At 44.4% G+C, this 20,512-nt stretch overlaps 2 protein-coding genes across 4 annotated transcripts in view; both read right to left on the reverse strand.

Annotated features, from left to right (window-relative positions):
* zmp:0000001200 (dedicator of cytokinesis protein 9) overlaps positions 1-9,743 on the reverse strand; it is an 87,963-nt gene extending 78,220 nt beyond the window's left edge. For both annotated transcript variants that reach the window (XM_062533892.1, XM_062533890.1), the window contains exon 1: positions 9,249-9,743. In XM_062533892.1, coding sequence (XP_062389876.1) covers positions 9,249-9,365 — 117 coding nt within the window. In that variant the 5' untranslated portion in view covers positions 9,366-9,743. The remainder of the gene's footprint in view (positions 1-9,248) is intronic.
* Positions 9,744-10,442: 699 nt separating this feature from the next.
* The window catches only part of LOC134078176 (FERM, ARHGEF and pleckstrin domain-containing protein 1-like), a 53,553-nt gene continuing 43,483 nt past the window's right edge, over positions 10,443-20,512 (reverse strand). For both annotated transcript variants that reach the window (XM_062533896.1, XM_062533895.1), the window contains exons 17-27: positions 17,738-17,819; positions 17,370-17,607; positions 17,008-17,138; positions 16,689-16,757; positions 16,496-16,585; positions 16,172-16,254; positions 15,631-15,743; positions 14,996-15,159; positions 13,389-13,496; positions 13,014-13,165; positions 10,443-12,711 (exon numbers count right to left, since the gene is read on the reverse strand). In XM_062533896.1, coding sequence (XP_062389880.1) covers positions 12,630-12,711; positions 13,014-13,165; positions 13,389-13,496; positions 14,996-15,159; positions 15,631-15,743; positions 16,172-16,254; positions 16,496-16,585; positions 16,689-16,757; positions 17,008-17,138; positions 17,370-17,607; positions 17,738-17,819 — 1,312 coding nt within the window. In that variant the 3' untranslated portion in view covers positions 10,443-12,629. The remainder of the gene's footprint in view (positions 12,712-13,013; positions 13,166-13,388; positions 13,497-14,995; positions 15,160-15,630; positions 15,744-16,171; positions 16,255-16,495; positions 16,586-16,688; positions 16,758-17,007; positions 17,139-17,369; positions 17,608-17,737; positions 17,820-20,512) is intronic.

Genomic DNA, 20,512 nt, shown 5'->3' on the forward strand with positions numbered 1-20,512 from the left:
ACGGGCCCTTGCTGGGCTTGGCCTCTCTCTGCCCCGGCCCACCATGGCTCCTCTCCTCCCAGTCTCCCTCTCCCTCATAGCTGGCTGGGGAGCAGGTCCGGCCCTGGCCTGGAGCGGATCTGGGCCGACTCCGAGCCAGATCGGCCCCGCAATCAGATGCTGTCTAGGTCTCCCTCTCGCTCTTTCCCAATGCCCATGCTTGGAGACTCATGGAATGCCAAGTATGCACCCTGCCTTGTGAAAAGACATTAGAGTTGATCCACTCTCCCCCTGTGCAACAGGTCCCAGGAAGTCTGCGCACAGCCTCGCGCCCACTGACGAGCATCTGATAAGAATCCCAGCCTTACTCCCCAAATCACATGAAAGCCAATAACATACAGGACATCTCATACATCAGAAGAGGGGGGAGCGCAGAGTTAGGCAGTGGGATTTATTCACTTACGTCACACAATCTCTCCGACAGCTGAAAGGCTTCTGCATGAACGTCACGGTTTGAGAATAACAGACTGAGGATTGATGTAAAATTGTGAATCAGAAAAAAAAGATGTTTAGTCGGGCTGTTTAGTCCAATTCAACTAAAACAATGTCTCGAGTAGAGTAAACACTCTTCACATGAGCTGAGAAAACATTCCAAATTCCAATTTCACAAGAGGGATAGTTGACTAAACTTGTCTGAACAATGCATTGAATTAGTATAAACAAAACATTGTTGCAAGAGAAACTGAATTAAATTGCTCAATTTGTTTGCAGTGATGCTGAAACACGCAACACCCACAGCGTGCTGGTTGTGGCAAGTATTTCACTTCATGAAGAATGTCACACACTGAACTTATCATTTTTCCCCTCCCCAACTCCCAAACTCTGGCAATCCAGCATATTGGTCTCATGGTGACGGGAAGTTGAAAAATGCATCCCTTCCCCTCCCCTGTGCACCATCCCAACCCAGCCCATCACCTTGCACTCAGCACAACACACTTATCATGTCTCCCTCGCCAAGCATCTCCGCATCGATCGCAGGAGCAGGAACAGACTGTGCCGTGGCCGGCCGGGTGATGATGACGACGACGATGATGGTGCAGTCGTCCTGGAAACGGCCCAGTGCTGAGACTGAGAGCGGTGCCAGGGCCGTGGCGAGGTTACGACTGCAGCTTAAAGGCACACTGGCAGATAGATGACACGCTCATCACTGCAGATTAACCTATTCGTCTAGACTTCTGACTCCAGCTTTGCCCCTCCTGTCTGCAGCTCAATACGCTTTATTTATTTATTCTTTTTTTTTATTCAGCAGCACTCAAAACATTTGAAAAATAATTAATATCAGCATAGCATTGAAGTTGGAAAGCAATCAGTAAAATAATGAAATCCTCTCCTGTTGAAGCCTAGAAATTACTCTAATTGTGTTACATGATGCGGCTTTAAAGGCACGTTTATGGGCAGAGATTGATTCTGCCGCTGCCCTTTGCTGAACAACAGAGCATTTAGGGCAGGGGGCAGGTAGGAGCATAATCACTTCAACAGGGGGAGGGAGAACTCCTGAGTGGAGATGAAAGTGACTGAGAGCGTGGGTTCTCCTAATACGCCCGAGGGCTGCTTGTCTAGGCAAGCAATTAGAGGAAAGATTTTGGTCTGTCTCTCACATGCACTTTTACTGTGCTGAGAAAGGTTAACGAGATCACACTGTGGAAAGCTAGCTTTTCTGTTTAGACGTCTACAGGGGAAAATACATTGTTTTTATGGACACTTTTATAGAGCTGGAGCAACACACCTGCCCCCTTAATGAAAATGTTTTCCCCCTCAGCCTTTGGCTTTTCCTGTGAGAAACTTCTCACACACTCCGCTACACCCACCCAGCCAGCTGCCGTCTCCTGCCCAACACTGGCATATATTCTGAGGCACCACAGCACTCTCTGGGATTGTAATCCCTTGGATTGAATCTGACGGCCGGGTCAAGTGCAGATCAATAGAGCAACAACACTGGGACCAGTGGTGCTGTTCACAAACTCATCTCGCTTCACTGACGTTTCACTGCATGGTATGTGTGCAATGGATGGCTTTGTGTGTGCAGGTGTGTGTGTGTGTGTATGTGTGATTTTGGAAAAATGCTTCCGTTTTGATTTGTGCTTCTCTTAAAAATGATTAAAATACCAGCAATTGATGAATGCCTTTACACTGTGTGGTTATTACACCCAAGTGATTGTTCTGATTCATGGCATGTCCACAGACTCTGTCACAAGTTTGCAAACTATTTATAGGACTTAACAAGGACTCTACACAAATAGCAAGGCATTGTTCTGCTTGAAATCATTGGCAGCCTCGGAGCGGACACATATACAGCTCGTATTGATCTCCAAAACGGCACAATGTGAGCATTGTGTTGTATTGTGGAACTATATTAGTATTTGTATGATGTATTGGTGAAATCAAGTGTGTGTGTATGTGTGTGTGTGTGTGTATGTGTGTGTGTGTGTGCGTGTGTGTACGTGTATGTGTCTGCGCACGTATGCACTGGAGTGCATGTGATTGGTTGGTTGACAGGCTCCAGTCAGCCCCCAATAATGCATATCCTCCTGGTGTTCCTCTTGTTCACTTCCTGCATCCTGCCGTGGACATGTGAGAGCCTGCTGCCACTAATGGAGCGACTGCTGCTGCTGTGGGCAGACGGGGGGCTAATGGAGCCTCGGGCCGCCACATCCTCCTCTGAGGTGGGAACAGGATGCCTAATCATGGCACAGAAACGCACCACTCACGGGCCCACACAAGCTAAGCAGCACAAGGAGCTTTCACAAGAGGCAGGCCGCGCCCAGGACGCACAGCGAAAGGATGTCTTCTGGGTCATGACTGGAGATCATACACGTCTTGATGCACAGGGGCCGACGTGGAGAATTGTACTCTGTGGACAGGTAGCCTATTTATTGAGCCTTCCTGATTAGATTAGCCAAATGGAAACCACAAAGGATGCGAGTTACACTACATTACAATGTGCCTTCTTCTACTTGTTGTTCCCCACTAAGATTATAATAACAATGTCCATCATGTCCTCTTTCAGCATAGGGATGATGACATCCATAGTTGTATGCACACAGCAATATCATGCTTTGGACCAACATTCTAATACACCAGTGACAAAGGTTCTGCATATATGGGGCCAAAACCTCCTTCCCAGACATCTGACGGAACTCTAAAGGTCAGGCTCTTTGTGGAAGACCACACCATACAGAGAGCAGTCGGACAATATTTGTCATCAGCCAGGACTTTTCAAACAGCACTTGCTCAGAGCGCAGAGGGAGGTGTGAGCCCTGACGCCCTGGCACGGCTTCTAAATAACTCTTTATTTGGACGGGAGCGCACTAGTCAAACAGGCGGCCGCAGCAGCAGACAGACAGACAGCCTCTGGTAAAACAGACCTCACTTCAGCCACGCACCTCTCACAGACAGAGCCTGGCTACATGCCTGAGCTGTCCCACATGTACTGTACACTGTTCAGCTGCAGTTTGTAAACAGTGAGCCTTGGGGATCCATTCTAACCCGTTCAGTTTCCCTGCACACCAGGCCAGTATTGTGTATAGTGTGTTTGAAATACAGGGAGATGTTTGAATGCGGTCTCCAGGTCCATGTTTAGATTCTTCTTCTACACTGTCAGAAGTGCAAGGAGCGTGCGAAGAGCGAAGTCATACGAAAAAGATGCGTAGGATTGAAATGAACAGAAGCCTCCAATTCAAACAACGAGATTCCTTATTTCTTTGTCCAAAATCTCCTTGCAAGAAAGAAAGGGCACCACCCCAAAACCAATACAAGACCTCACCTCAAACCAAAAGCTATGTACAACAAGCATTGGGGGATTTCATGTTCTGCCACTTACTATTCCAGTGGAAGTCATGGTATCAAAGGCGAACGCAGTTTTAATATGCTGTGGAGGCAAAAGGAAACATTTTCCAGACCAGTGCCCAGCACTTGCGAACAGGAAAACACACAATCTGCCCAGCCTCTTTAGAACTCTGCCACTTTGTTATGGTAACCTCCCCTGTGTTCCATAACAGTCGGGCCCTATCGGAGAGACCCGTCACAGTGGGCGGCTTTTTCATACACAGTCACAGTCTGCGGCAGAGGGCCCAGAGAGAGAGAGAGAGACAGAGAGTTCTGCTCTATCTAGTTCTCAGGGAGTCCGTTGGAAAACTGACATGAGAGGCAGGAAACAGTGGGCACTTCCTGTTTTGGAATGGGTGCCTTTTGGAGCAGGGCCTTTCGTGGAGGATGATCTATTCACGAGCCAAAGACGACTCTATATTGTGGCACTGCGGTACTTGCCCCTCAAGCCAACAAAAAATGAACATGACCAAGAGCTTAATTATTTATTTTGATGATTTCTAGACAAAACTCTGATCCCTCCTTTGACAAATGAGTCTGAACTAAATCCTTGTTTACCATAAGCCCAGACTGAGCAGAATTATATAACTGATCGTGACCCCAGACTAAACTGCTTGGGAAATCTGTGAGAACCAAGCGCTTTCAAATCTGTACAGACTCAAGGACTGATAGCTTGGGAGTTCTCATTCTCTGCTCTCATTCATCATGCTCAACTCCACAGATTTCAGACTGCACGGATAAAACAATGGTCACTTTGGCTTTGATATAAAAATTCCGTTTGGCTGAGGAAGCGGTAGTAGTCAGAGGCTTAAGAATGTAACTCTTTTTTTCTTTCGAGACTTTGGCGAAGACCTCTATCCTTGCACGTTTGGACAAGTTCATCTAACTTATTTCATCCACCACAGTGTGGAATCCTGCAGGCCGTCCCCGGAGATGAGCTGGATTGGATTAAAACCTCAACAGCACTGCATCCTGCCCAGTTCTGCTCACACAATATTTATGGCTAGTCTTTTGGGTGGGTTTCATTTAGTGGATTTAATACCTCACAGCATTCATTCACACTGGCTCTATAAATCTTGAGTGTTTGGAGAAAATATCTGTCAGTCTGGATTGTTTGTAAAATCCACATTCATATTTGTCATTCTTGTGTAGATCTGTGTGCTTAGTTTTGTGTCTATACTTTTTGTACCCAGGTTATATTACACAAAAACTCAGACAAAAGCATGCTAATATCCGTTTACTTAAAATACCAACGACCTCCTACAGAAATTCCTGTCAGGCACATTACCTCCTACAATAATTTGCCAATTCAGACAAACAATATGCAACTGCCCGTATAATGGCCGTAATTTCACATTCATTCAAGTCTGTGATGATTGTCCTGGCGTACACAAGAGGAAGGAGGAAACCCACTGCATCCAAACACCACACACCAAACACACTCCCTCACTTGTGTACACACAGACACAGAGGTGCATGCAGCACGGCTCAACAGGGCAGCACTTGTAGTATTGTATACAGGACATCAGGATCTGTGTGAGAGATAGAGAGACAGAGGGGAGTACACAGAGAGAGAGAGAGAGAGAGAGAACACATATAGAGAGAAAGAGAGAGAGATAACACAGATAGAGATAAAGAGAAAGAGAGATAGAGAGAGAGAGAAGGGAGTGGGCCTGATGGATGGTCACATGGGCACCTGCTCTGTGGACTCATGCATTATTAAGCCCATCTGATAGCTCTTCAGCTGGCTACTTCTACCCCCAAGGGGCCAGCGTCCACTCAGCATCTCCTCCCAGAGCCTGGCTCCAACAGGAGGCCCTGATGATACTGCAACACGCCCCACAACTGCTACTCCAGCAGCCAGGGCCAGATCACACCCTGGCGTCCTCCTGCACAGCCATTCCACTGATGCTGGGCTCCTTATCTCCACTCCTGAGACTGACGGAGGGAGGTGTAGGCTTCCTGCTTGGCTCTGCAGCAGCGCTGCCGGGAACACGTGTGGCTAACTGCTTACTGCCCCGACTACTCTGGCAGCCGCCTAATCTCTCGTGCTTACACCACGGCAACAAACACAGAACCGCAGAAGGGAAAGAACAGAAAAAAAACTGAGATGAATAGCGAAGGAAATAACACATATCCGTATACTCATCATACAAACATGCTTACTGTAAGAGAACTGCATTTCCCGTGTATAGCTACAGTATTACTCTTTGATGTTTGAATCTCAGGAAGATCCTTTAATAGACATGTGCATCCTCCTGGAATTCTGGATGCGAGAGACACCCAACACCAAAGTGATCATCTGAGAAATTACAATCCTCCACGTCGGAATTCTCAAAGTAATCGAGTTACTCTGCCAACAAAGCTCGTTCTGTCCTTGGCACCATCTTTAGGTCCCTCTCAGCCTGGAGAGGTCACTCCAGTCACCACGTGCCTATTTGCACTGTCTATCACGGGTGCCGAGAGGGTGACTGGACAGGTGCTGAGAGGGAGGCCGGCACAGACTCAGCTAGCCGGTGATGAAGGCAGGCCTATATGAAGGAGAACAGGTCCAGGTCTGTGTGGCTGACCTTACTGCAAATGTCACAAGTCCCGTTCCCCCCCCCCCCCCCCCCCCGCAGAGGCAACATAGTCAGCCGGTGAAACGAATGTCACGTCATCTCTGAACCTCGAAGGGCCATGGCTTTGTGATGGCCACATAGGAATCTGCTGTCTGTTATGTTATAGGAGAGGCATCAGCCTCAGATGGCAGGGTCAATAGTCTTTATCAGAAAAACAGCTAGGCATGCTGACAAAGCATTGACCTCTGGCATAGCGGTGACTGAATAACAACTATTTTTAGGTGAGATAGACTGCACATTGAAAGAGAGGAAATATTATGTTATTGTTGATGCAAAGTCTTTTTTTTTTAAGTCCAAATGCAAGCGTGAATGTATACAGTCTAAAGGATGCAAGGGATAGAATGATTGTGAAAGATTTCACATTCTGCCATTGTGGCTGGGCATATCTTCCTTTTTGTTTCACTGCTAAATATAATAGTGGCGTGGCTTACTGATTCCTTCATCAACACCATGTGAAACAAACACAGAGTCAAATCCTGCTGAGCCGGTGTAACTTTCACTTTCTGTTCTTTTCTTTCCCAGACTTTGTACTTTCTTTGATCAGATCTGAAATTCAATTCAAGCTTATGGACACATACAGTAAGCTGTATGATCTGTAGTGAAGCAGAGCACATGACTTGACAATGACAATAAACGCAAAGTAACACTTCATGCACTTAACTGCATGTCAAATCTTTGACATATTTTCATATTACACAAAATACAGAGCAGCAACTATACGACCAGCTGTTGATGGGAGACTTACATAACAGGACCAATTCTGGACAATGAAGCAATCGGTCGTGCGGTGACCACACTGTGGTACAAACACGACGCAAGCTACATCTGAGATGATGAGTTACCATGTGGCTGTACATAACAGTTGGTAACTGATCAGTCATGAATCAGTTACGTTTAATCAGTCAGCTCTAGTCACTCATGTGTCACTGACTAATTCAGCACGCTAAGAGGGTGGTAACAGCAGTGCTGGCAATGGCATCAGTCATTTTAGCTGAATAATTCCAGGCTTCAGCCAGCTCCAGGACACAAGAGATTATTGATTCAGTGTGGCTAGCTGTGAAGTAACAAGGCATCAGATTGATCACAATTACACAACTGTCCCTGGCTGATCATGCTGAATGCTTAACTGATGAAATCTGCAATCTCATAATAATACAGCAACAGCTGGGCAGAGAGGCCGATGCTTGAAATGAGCATAGCATAGCGTTCATGTTCAAAGACTACATCATTTTTAGGTTTAAAGCAAGCCTCGTGGAAAAAGAAGCATTTCCTTTAATCCAATTTGATGGGACAGAAAGAATGCAACAGGCGGTTTTGTTTCAAGGAATAAACAGTGTCGCAAGCAGCACAACAAATTCAAAGCTGGTGACGGTCATTATGGGACTTAATGGCATTCAAGCAGGAAAGACTTTGAGCCGGGCCAAAGAAAGTGATACGCCAGTGGTGCACTCTGGGCCTTTCCACCTCTGCACCCATCCACACAATAGACACACAGTCAGTGGCCAGTGCAAGGACCCAGAGAGCCGGCCTCGGGGTCAGTGCCAGGCCTCTTCACTTAGCATTCTGGTGGAAATGGGGGCAGGATGGTTATGAAAACCATAACTTGCTGCAGACAACAAAAACACTCTTCCTCCTCGTGTAATAAATCTAAATGCAGTTACATTGTGTCAGTAAACGTCCGGAGATAATTACACATCGTAGCAACAGCCAAACCAGAACTTCATAAGGTCTGATGTGGATTTCTCCACTGCAAGGTTGTGGACACAGCAAGTAAACAATACATTTGTGTTTCCATGCTGGTTGAAATACAATCAAGCTCCACTTGGGGGGATTCTTCACAATCTGCTCTTTATGTTCCTGAATGGGACCCTTCTTGTGCGCGCGGGATATTTACATGTATCATGGGGGAATTCATTACTAACTGTGTGGTGCTCTTGGTCACACTAACATTCCTGTCCCACTTGAGTGTTTCACTAGTGTCACTGTCGCCACAGATGCTTTCGTAAATGTTTTGTTGGCCATGTTATGGGACTAGATGCCAGTGTTACTTTTCACTATATCTTTTTGGGTATGATTAACCATACATGAGACTATAGCCTATCACATCACTGACTTTCATTTAATAGACTAGAACAGCATATTAGGCTTAGAATAGTAAATTAACTACAAAAGCTTAATCAGTGTAGGCTATGTGTAATATCTGAATGCATAACTATGTGAATGCATTAACTACCTTGAATGATTAACTCAATGTTATCAAACCTTTGTCTGCTTTCTTTCCAACTCTCAGTTAATATAGCAACCACACACCACCAAACAAAAGAGAGGAAACATTCAGTGCTATGTACAATGAAACATCTACCACAGCAGGATTATAATTGCAAAGTGAAGGCTACACTGCCTTGTTCGATAGCCTACCACTGTGATAAATAGGACCTACAGTAGCCCATTACAAGTGATGATAACCAAAACCATACCTCAGTAAACTAATGTTTACATGAGATAAGATTAACACCATTGGATGTCTGGGTAAGATGTAATATATGTCCCACATACAGGTGACAGGGCAGTGGGCAGAATGCAATAGGCTACTGGACTACAGACCTTGTAGTTTGTTTAACTTAGTGACACATGGGGCAGCTGAGCTGACCACACGGCTACTGGGTAGTCCAATGGGCATCAACAACACATATCATTCGAAAAGAGAACATAGGCTACATACCCATGATACAATGGAAAGTGCATAATGGCTTATTAACTTACAACAAATACTGACGTCCTGACCACCTCAGAGACGCTCTGGCGGAGTTCTGCCGCCGTTCCCGGTTTACTTAGTCCTCTTGTAAATTTCCTTGTTTCCGGATGCACTGGAGTAGACATGGTCGATTAGACAGTGTCATTAATGAGAGTTGGAAATACAAAATAGTTCGTGAAAAGTGACGAGTTTTCAGACACATCCACCGGCTTCCTCTCTTCCGTTCCAACTAGCCTAGCGCACACCTTGAGTTTGTAACTCTATCATGCTGTTTCAGATTCAGTGCCGACCCTTTAAATTTCATAATGCGGTCAGTTTGCAGAAGAAATAGATGGGTATCCTTTCGATGTGGTCTTTCTCTGACACTTCGATGTCACAACAAGCCATGGTAGCCTCCAAGTGCTGTCACCGGCTCAATGTGGAATCCGCGTCGGCATACACGCTGCGCCAGGCACAGAGCATAATCTGCGTGCCTCGTTCCCTAAGCAGGTCGGCACAGCTCCCTCCCCCCACCACAGAGAACTGCCCACGATTTCGGCACTGCCCGTAGACTGTTGAGGCATCTAAACATAAGGTGGCGTGGAGGCTCTACTTTCTATGAACAGCTTATTACTTCATTTTGTGTAGGAGGTGCGGGCTAGTTGACACATGCTAAAAATATGCGTAATTATGGCAATTGAGGGCCAACCTGTCATATCCATAGCTAATCGTGTTCACAGTTAGATGTATCTTCAGGTTTAACTGTATAACAGTTGTTAGGCTACATCATTCAGCTAGCCGACAATAACTTCCAACACAGGAGTGAGAGGATGACTTAAAGCTCATTACTTTGGTGCCACCCTTACTTCAGCAGGAGGCTCGCCTCTCGTAGTAGCCTAAACAAGAACAGCTGTTTATGCCTAAAACATTTACTAGATCTTGTTAAGCTATTAACTGAACAAAACCCACTTGGAGGTTTAGGTTGCAATGAATCTTAGCCCTTAGGGTACTACCACACCACATATTACCATTCAAAATTGAGCGGGTCTGATTGGCCCCTGTAGGGTCCTGACATCAACACTATCTCAACGTTGAGCAGTATTTCTGAGATGATGAGCCTTGACACTTCTTGAGTGATAGCGCCCTCTACAGGATTAAAACTTCTGGCAAAAATGAACTCACTTCACTCTTAGAATTTGTGACACAACAAAACACAGACAAGATTCAGATGAGTTTTGTTTTATTGCTTTCATATCCATAGGGCTCTCTTAACCTGAGGAAGCAAAGCCTCCACTGTGGAAATAAACATCCACACAAACACATCACTCTAAACCCAGACTTACTCATCTCATCAATAGCATTTTCACAGGAATAAGACTAAAACACAGAAGAGGCAGTTTTGTATATGTGGGGTTTTGTAATTTATATCAAACTAAAAATTCATGTTTTCCTATACATTTTAAAGCTTCAATTCTCTCAGGGGGTTTAATATAAATGTTATTTTGTAATGTCTTAAAGGTAATGCCTTAGGTTTCAAACTTTTACAAACGTTCTGGTTAACCTCTGGCAACTATACACAATTAGTTTGATCAGTTTAGAAGTTAAAATCTTTTTTAAAAATAGTGTTAAAATGGCAGCCATGATGACAGAACTAAATATAAATTAAATCACATTTTCAGTTCTGAACCAATCATGAATTCAGATACAATTTATGGAAAATAAAAACTTCCCTGACAATAGTTTTAGATACATTAATGGTACTGTTACATATATTTCTTTATTTCTTTTTTCAAATCTTTTGTGGACATTTTGTCACTATAAAGAGTCTTCATTTTAGATGCCTATGGCATGATTCTGTGTCAAAAATGCACTTTCCAACAGAAATGTATGGAGTCTGTGTCCCCCACATTTTAAAAATGAATTACAAAGACCACACGGCAAAACAGTTTGGCACTCAAGCTGTTGGACTTCAGAGCAGCTATTGTTATTTAACATTAACAACAAACCATAAAAAAGTTGTGTGGCGTAGCAGTGACGTCTACCTACCTATGAAAAATAGTCCTAAAAATGACAACTCTTATTGACAGGTTTTCCATTGTAAAACAGCCAATTGCTGCGTTTACATGAGAGCTTTAATTCCGAATAAAACCAAGTTAAATCGGAATAAAAGTTAATTCCGCTTTAAAAGAGACCATGTAAACGCTTATTCCGCTTGAAAATGATTATTCCGAATTAAACTTAATTCCGATTTAAGTGGTTGGTTTATTCCGATGTTAAAGCGGAATTGACTCCCCTCCTTGATCATGTAAACCTTTATTCCGATTAAAAGTTTATTCCGTTTGTTTGGCGCATGCTCGTAGAAGGAGGAAGAAGACGCGCATGCTCGTTTCATTGCTAATTCGGCTCCGTCTTCTTCCCCCCTTCTCCAACAGTCTTCTCCCCCTCAGCTAGCAAACGTGAAGCTTGACAATATTTTCGAGCTGCCGGTTAAATAGTAGGCCTATTATCAGAATTACTGTGAAACCCGTTTTCATTATGTTATTGTTCATGCTGTAACGTTAACCCGAGATGACAAAAAAGTTGCTAGCCAGCTAAAGTTTGTTTTCTTCCGGTAGGCCTTATTAGGCTACGTTCATGCGCCGCCTGTCCAATCGGAACCCTTCCCGACCCTCAGACGTTCAGCGGAATACAATAAAGCGTAATTAACGTATGTTCCATGTAAACGCCAATTCGGAATTATTATTTCCATGTAAACTTGAAGGAGAATATTTTAATTCCGATCTATTTAATTCTGAATAAACTAATTCAGAATTAAAAACATCATGTAAACGTGGCCAATGAGAGAAATGCAAAAACCAGACTGAGAGAAACTGGCATAGACCATTAAAAATAGTATAAAATGAGATCCTATAAAAGAGGCTCGGAAAGCCCATAAAAATGCAGGAAAAACAATGCAGCGTCTGATGCAGTCTAAACCAGCGGACATGTCACCATTTTTAAAAAGCACCAAGAGTTTGCATGAACAGACTGTAAGAATGTAAGAATGTCTCACAGCATATGTAATGTGTGTGTGTTTCTATGTTTGTGTGTGTGTGTGCATGTGTGTGCATGTGTGTGTGTGTGTCTGTGTGTGTGTGTGTGTGTGTGTGTGTGTGTGTGTGTATGTATGCACAGTATGTGTCTGTGTATTACTGAGACAGAGCATGTACGAGTGACTTCTACTGTTTTTGTGTGCTAACAAAAAGAAATGGATATGAATAAAAGTCTTTTTCAAGGAACTGAAGAGGATGCTTAAAAGAAGTTGCAGGAGCCGTAGGGTTTGGCCCCATGTCGATGTAGCAGGATCAGATGGATGCACAAAGGGAGGTCTGGGGGAGCACTGAGGAGGGGGATCCTTCTGGCTCTGTGGGTCAATGAGCCTGAGCTTCTTTCTGCGTTGAAACAGCACCCCGGCCACTGGACACCGTGGCACTTCGGATCACCTCCATCCACCTGAGGATAGAGCACACACAACATGTTGGTCCTCTGCTCACACAACACATCTGCATAGGAGACACTACAGAACATGTGTCTACTGTACCACGCTCCCCAGCACACCACCCAATCATCCATCAGCGTTCACACCAGCATCAGTCTCTGGACATGACTACCATGACAACTTGTCAACTACCATAAGTGATTATGGTGAAAACTTAATGGAATAGTTTAATCAGTCCATGATCTTACAACATTACTCCACTCTAATGTCAGGCACGGCCAACATTCAGGCAAACATAGAGGACAGTCAAGTGTACCTCTCAAAACTGTATTCACTCTCAGATCTGAAGTAGTACACGTGGGACTTGAAGTGCAGTTTGAAGACGTAGTCTTTATGGATGTTTTCCGTCTCCGAGGGGATAGTGACAGAGTAGCCCAGGAGGGGCAGGCTGGCCAGAGGGTAGTCATCCTGCAGAGAGATCAGAGGGCAGGCCGTCACCAGTGGTTACCACCGGCTAATAATACCACAGCAGGATATACTTAGAGTGAAAATGTGCACAAATCCCATGCATAGCGAGCCATCCCCAAATTCCACAGGAGGCTGCGAGTGTCTTGGTTCAGCAGTTAGTAATGTTAAGAGTAAACACAGTGTGGCCGTCTGTGGAGTCTGCTTCCAGTCGAGCTGAGCTCACCTGATGAGTTTTGTAGAAGAACAGGCTGAAGTTCGTGAAGACCACCCAAAGCTTCTGCCAGCCATTACTGTTCTTGAACTTCCTTAACAGATTTCCAGACAACTGATTCTATAGGGAAGAGTTTTTACCAGTTAGTTACACCGAAATGAAAATGTAGCCTAAAAATATTAAATAGGAAGAACTCAAAACAGACACAGAAGCAGAAGCAGAATTTCTTAATAAGTTCTTAAATGTGATACATTCTAATTCGCAAATTAGCATTCTCTCTGTTACAACAACAGGCTGTCCTCTCCAACTTTGAAAAAATAACTACAGAATCTTTGATGCCATCTAGTGGAGAAAACCACAGGCATGCTTTCAGAGTCCACTGAAATGACTTTGCTAGGTCTACTTGAGCGTGCCAGTTCAAGGTGGCAACAACATAAATACAAATAAGTTGACCTCACTCGCAACTGCATTAAGATAATAAGGATTATATCGCATGCATGCCTACATATATATCACTTGCTATTGTGTGCATTTTGAAGTAGGTCATTAGGGGTTGAGTTACTGAGATCAGCTTTGATCGGCTGTGGTAACCACCAATGACCGTAAGAGGCTTGCAGTGGTGCGGTGCAGTGCAGCAAGTCTAATCCTGTCTAGGCCTGACTCTTTTACCTCCAGACTTCTGCAGGTATCACTAAAGGAGAGGCTGTGCAGCCTGTACCAGCAGATTAGAGAGAGAGGCACGGGTCCCTGGTCTCTGCTGGACCCACTCACTGAGGATTCAGAGTCACTGACTGGACTAGGGTCCTCTACCACAGAGGACAGACAGAGAGGAGGACAGGGAGAGAGAGAGAGAGAGAGAGAGACAGGCAGCAGAGAGGGGACAGAACCATACAGACCAGAGACAGAGGGCAGAAGAGACAGAAAGAGAAACAGAGGAGAGGAGAGGAAGACAGGAACAGAGAGGAGAAGAGAGAAGAGGAAGACAGGAACAGAGAGGTCCAGATGGGAGACACAGAGACAGAAAAAAAGGGAAAGGGAGGAGTAAGGGGAGGAGCGGCACAAGGACGCAGCAGGTGCAGCAGGTGCATGCAGAAGGCCGTGGAGCTCTGGGGACCGTGGGCCTGTAGGGAGAGCTGAGGGTGGACCGGGGGACAGAGGAGGCCCCACCTGAGAGGAGGCCAGCATCCCAACAGTCCTGACCACTGGGCTTCACCAGCTTTCTCAGAGCTGTGCAGTAAATGCGGTATTGTAACCGCTGAATGGCCATGCAGATGGCAGAATTAACACTGAGCCACAGCTCAGTGGGGTAGAAATTGAGGTACAGTATGTGGGGAAATATTAAGACGTATCATTACAAAACAATTTCTACAGAGAATGTGATGGATAGGAAAAATCAAAGTTGTTTTTTTTTAATCTCCCTAGGCCCAGGATAATAGAGTGGACAGGACTAGCTAGGATGCTGCTCCCGCAGGAGAGAAAGTGACCAAGGTTAACACAGATATATACACCACACAGAGGCCAGAGGAGGGGGCGCAGAGAGGAGAGAAGACGAGACGAGAGGAGACGAGACGAGAGGAGAGGAGAGGGCGTAGGGTGGGAGTGGGCGCTGAGGCTGGTACCTCCACAGCCATGCTATAGTCCACCATGGACACGCTGGTGGTCCTATGCCAGCACACGTGTACCATGGTGTTACCACGGTGAGGCGCCTGGCGCTCCAGAGACGTCCGTGACGCACTCAACTCGTCCTCGGACTCCTGCTCCAGGGCGGAGTCCTCCAGGGATTCTGGGAAATTCAGGAGGCTGTTATTGTCAGACAAATAACTGGGAACAGATGGGCGGAGAGAGACCGCAGCACTATGACACAAGATTTCAACTCCAAGGAAATCTGATAGGGAACTAGCTGGACAGGTTTATTGGAACAATTGCTCAATAAGTAAAGAACCATACAAACAGAGATCACATTACTGCTCAGCAGATAGGCCGGACAGGGCGCAACTGGATGTTATTGGTGCATGCACAAACCGTTGGATACAAGACATGGTACAAGCTATCAGAGAGCTTTAATGACAAACCTCTGGGTGGAGAAAACAGAGTTCTAATGACTAATATCTAAAAATATGGAAGACTTTCAAAAGCATGCTGAACACTGTAAGGGCATGGAGAACAATGTCTGGAGTCACAGGGCTGCGCCTCAGGCCGCATGACTGCTATGGGGCTGGGCCCCCTGGGACAAGTCTGCACAAACACAACTTACTGTGATCGTTCACGCTGCTGGCCGACAGCTCGGACGTCGGCCCGTTGGACGTCTTCGCCAGGTCGACCGCCGCCTTGATGTCCTCCATCCACTTTTCCATTTCCGATAACGAACTGGGATGGAAGGAGAGCGAGCAGAGAGAGTGGAATTTAAACCATTAGCCATCGGCTGACAGACAAAACTTAAGATGTTTTGGTCCCTAGCACAGTCGTCTACTTAAGCTGCCCAGTAAGTGAAATATGGTGTAATTTGTTCAGAATGCAGTACAAAACAGCTCTGTAAAATTGAGCGAGATGTGGAAGACGAAGAGACTTGGACCGCCTCGATAGGATTGCCCAGGGTTTGCCCCTTATACATATTTCATGCAGTTATTTCTATGAGCATCTGTGCATCATAAATTATGAAGTGCCTCTGGAGCACTACAAAAATGCCATTGTGGACGCCACAGCTCCGAGGAGATCTACGAGCTGTGTTCCTCAAAGCACTCCCAGCACAGCTTGCTCTGGGATGACCTCGCCACCGCGGAGCGGAGCCGCCTTACCTTGCTGCCACCACCACCGACTGGCGCTGGCCCACCAGGGTGAAGGCGTGAGGCACGCCCCACTCATCCTCACTCTCTCTGATCTGAGAACAGCGAAGAGGAGGTCAGTAAATATCCCGAGAAAAGAACAAATAAATAAACCTGACACAAGATACAGACAGAGACGAGGAGTAACGGAAAAAAAAACAGGAAGCAAAAAAGTATTTCTAAAAAAAGTCAGTGATGAGAACTGTTTCAGAGAAAGCCTGAAGGAGAGACAGGCCGAGAGAGAAAGAGAGATCTGTAAAAAGCACTTAAAGTCAAGACAGAAAAAAGTTTACTTACAGTCATGCCATGTAGTGGCAGTTGACCATGTACTTTAAACTGATTGGTAGCAGTCATCCCTCGACTGGTATATAGAAGAATATCATTAAACTGGTAAAAAGGGGAAAAAACTGTCAGTTCAATGTTTAAATGGGGAGAAAGACATATGACAAGGCTTTCATCAAAAATACATGAGGAACAAATCAGGCATTACCAGGAAAAACATGCGCTGTTGGAGGCCTTTTCCAGACAGCTTGCTCAGACATCCCAACCTGATGAACTCCTAGGAAAAACACAACCTGCCTGAGCATGAAACAATAACAAACAAATCCTGCAATACTGACCCATAAAACAATACAACAATAACAAACAAATCCTGGAATAATAACCCATAAAACAATAACCCATCAAGCCATAAAATGACATGAAAAAACACAGTGCACATGTTTTTTGAGAACCCAAACACACACGCACACACACACACAAACAAACACACTCTCTTGTACCTGTACATTTGCCAACTACTCACTCACCCTTCCTGCGGCTGCCAGATTGTCGGTGCCAATCAAGTCCTTCTTGAGCTCCAGCAGCTTCTGGTAGTTTTCTGTCTTGATCATGCTGTTGTGCAACTGCGATACCATCTCAGTCACATCGGCCAGAGCCGCTGGAAGACAGACAGACAGACAGACAGACAGACAGACAGACAGACAGACAGACAGACAGAGAACCACAGGTTTAGCACAGACTCGGTCCGTTGCCGTGGTCTACATGTACATGTATCTCTTTCTGGATCATCCAAGGTCTACGATTACAAGTCCTTCTTTCCAATCATGTCTTCACCAAAGCCCCCTTCCATCTGCAGACGCAGCCCTGACCTCCGGGTGCTCTGGCTCACCTCTGCAGTCCCTGAAGTCTGCGTGCGTGGGGGGGTAGTGTTTGCACAGGCGCTCCAGGATCTGCCGGTAGTGCAGCAGGCGGTGGAGCGGGCGCAGCAGGAAGACGTTGAGGGGCACGTAGCACACCTTCTGCAGCTCAAAGTCCCGGCACAGACCCTCCAGCTTGCGTGAGGCCCGGCACGCCGCCTCCAGCTCCCGCAGCATCTCCGCCTGCTTCTGCAGGTGCGCCGTCATTTGCTGCAAGCACAGCGACACAGGGGGGGTCAGAGAGGGGGGGTCAAAGGGGGGGTCAGAGGAGTGGTCAGAGGAGTGGTCAGACTCGGGGTTTGGAAATTGTGACTGGTTACTGGTTTTGCAGTCTCTGTACCTTTAAGCCCTGAACGTTCTTCAGCATGACATCACCAATGCGCTGGTAGTCCCCTTTAATGTGAGCGTTGGAGCGCCCCTCCCTGATGGAAAACAAATCAAAAACATCAGTGGGATTACACCAGAGTCATGCTTATCCCAAGTCTGCAGCAACTACTCATGAGGACATGACCACTCATACAGTACATGACCATTAACAGACTGCCAAGATCTATGCCTCTTGTTAACTCCCATTTAAATGGATAGTTCATCTGATCATTTTGTTACTATTTACTCCTCATATACTCTTCAGTATAATTACAGTGCATGAAAATGCACTGTACTGTTCTTCCTATTCTTCTTATTACAGTGCATGAAAATGCACTGTACTGTTCTTCCTAGGCTTCTTCTTCTTATTATTACAGTGCATGAAAATGCACTGTACTGTTCTTCCTATTCTTCTTATTATTACAGTGCATGAAAATGCACTGTACTGTTCTTCCTAGGCTTCTTCTTCTTATTCTTCTTCTTCTAACGCATTTAATGCAGCTTCAACCGTTTAACGTAGAAACTTCATTCAAACTTTGTAACGTAGGTCTTGCTTAGGACACCCGTGCTATTTATTTTTCAACTTTGTAACTTTTATACTTTTTAAACTATAAATTAAAAACTATTAAAATTTCCCCATAGACTTAACATTGTGATTATGACATCATAATAGGGCAATTAGAATCTTCTGCCAGGTGGCCAGGCCAGCTGCAGCAGCTCTCTCTCTCTCTCAGGCTTTAAGCATACATTCTCTGTGAAGACTACATATACCTGTTAAACTGTTTCCTCTGTCCACAACTGTTTCAAAATAAAAGTCCTCACTGCAATAATACACTATTAAATAATTTAACCATTGAAACTACTAATCTATTTAACTGTTCAACCATTCCCACTGTCAGTTATCATCAACTATGCCTCCAGTCAACTATATGAGACCTCCATGTACCTAGCAACCAACATAGCAACCATTACAATTAAGCGTTTATGACCGTTTCCATAGCAACCAACATGATTTTACTACAGTAACTTCTTTATTCCTGATAGTGGCAGCCATGGATACCCTATTAACAAATGTTTCAAAATAAAAGTCCTCAGTAGCAAGTTAGCTAGTTAGCATGGTTAGCATAGTTAGCATGGTTAGCATAGTTAACATTTTTAGCATAACTGCTAAAAATGATTAGCTAAGTTAGCTAATCAACCTGGTTAGCATTGTTAGCATAGTTAGCATTGTTAGCATAGTTAGCATTTTGAACATTTCTGTTAGAAATCATTAGTTAAGTTAGCTGATCAATCTGGTTAGCATTGTTAACATAGTTAGCATTGTTAGCATTTTTACCATAACTGTTAGAAATCATTAGCTAAGTAAACCAATCAACCTGGTTATCTTTGTTAACATAGTTAACATTTTAACATACCTTTTAGAAATCATTAGTTAAGTTACAACTGGAATGTTTAAGCTTTAAACTGTCTACCTTCACACATCAACTCTCTTTAAACTATACAATCGCCATCTTTACCCTGGTTACACCCTAGTAGCCATATTTACATCATCTATCTATACATTTTTTCATTTTCATGCACTGGTAATTCCTTGGAATTGCATTTCTAGTTATTATTAAACTTCTTCTTCTAACGCTCGCAATTCAGCTTCAACCGTTTAACGTAGAAACTTCATTCAAACTTTGTTGCGTAGGTCTTGCTTATGCCATATGTGCTTTATATTTTTCAACTTTGTAACTTTTATACTTTTTAAACTATTAGTTAAAAACTATCACCATTTCCCCCATAGACTTAACATTGCTCATTATGACATCACGGCAGCAATTAGAATCTTACTCCAGCTGGTCAGCCACCTGGGCACCAACTGTCAGTTTCTCTCAGGCAATCTCTCTGAAGACTACATATTCTGTTCCCCTGTATCCTCTGTGCACAACAGTATCAAAATAAGTCCTCCTAATTCCATCCAACTTTATATCCATTCATCTTCTTCAAACCATTCACTCATCCACCCATTCTAAACAGTCTGCCTATCAACATCAATTAGACGTTCTACATTCAACTTTTAAACAATCTACTCTGTCTCAGGCTGGCTCTCTTAAGACTAGCCAGTTAAATTGATTACACCTGTATCTGTATCCACTACTCTCAGTAGAGAGCTGTGTCTCTCCATTCTACAAGAATATAAGGCACATTCCATCCAACATTCTATCCATTCATCTTCTTCAGACCATTCACTCATCCACCCATTAAACTGTCTATCAACATCTATTAAACAATCTGTCTATCAACATCCATTAAACTCTCTGTCTATCAACATTAATTAGACTATCTACATTCAACTTTTTAATTATTTACTCTGTCTCAGGCTTTAAGAGTACACTCTGGCTCTCTTAAGACTAGCCAGTTAAATTGATTACACCTGTGTCAACTACTCTCAGAGAGCTGTATCAGTGTCTCTCTTAACAAGAATATAAGGCACATTCCATCCAACCTTCTATCCATTCATCTTCTTCAGACCATTCACTCATCCACCATTAAACTGTCAATCAATATCTATTAAACAATCTGCCTATCAACATCCATTAAACATTCTGTCTATCAACATTAATTAGACTATCTACATACAACTTTTAAAGTATTTACTGTGGGTCCCTCTCAAGCAGCGTTTATATGTCCTCCCTCGCTCCTCGATCCTCAATGATCTACATAAAGAAAGATAGAAGAAGGGCTAGACTATCCCATTGTTGCC

Source organism: Sardina pilchardus, chromosome 4, assembly GCF_963854185.1.
Source record: "Sardina pilchardus chromosome 4, fSarPil1.1, whole genome shotgun sequence".
NCBI classification, from domain to species: Eukaryota; Metazoa; Chordata; class Actinopteri; order Clupeiformes; family Clupeidae; genus Sardina; species Sardina pilchardus.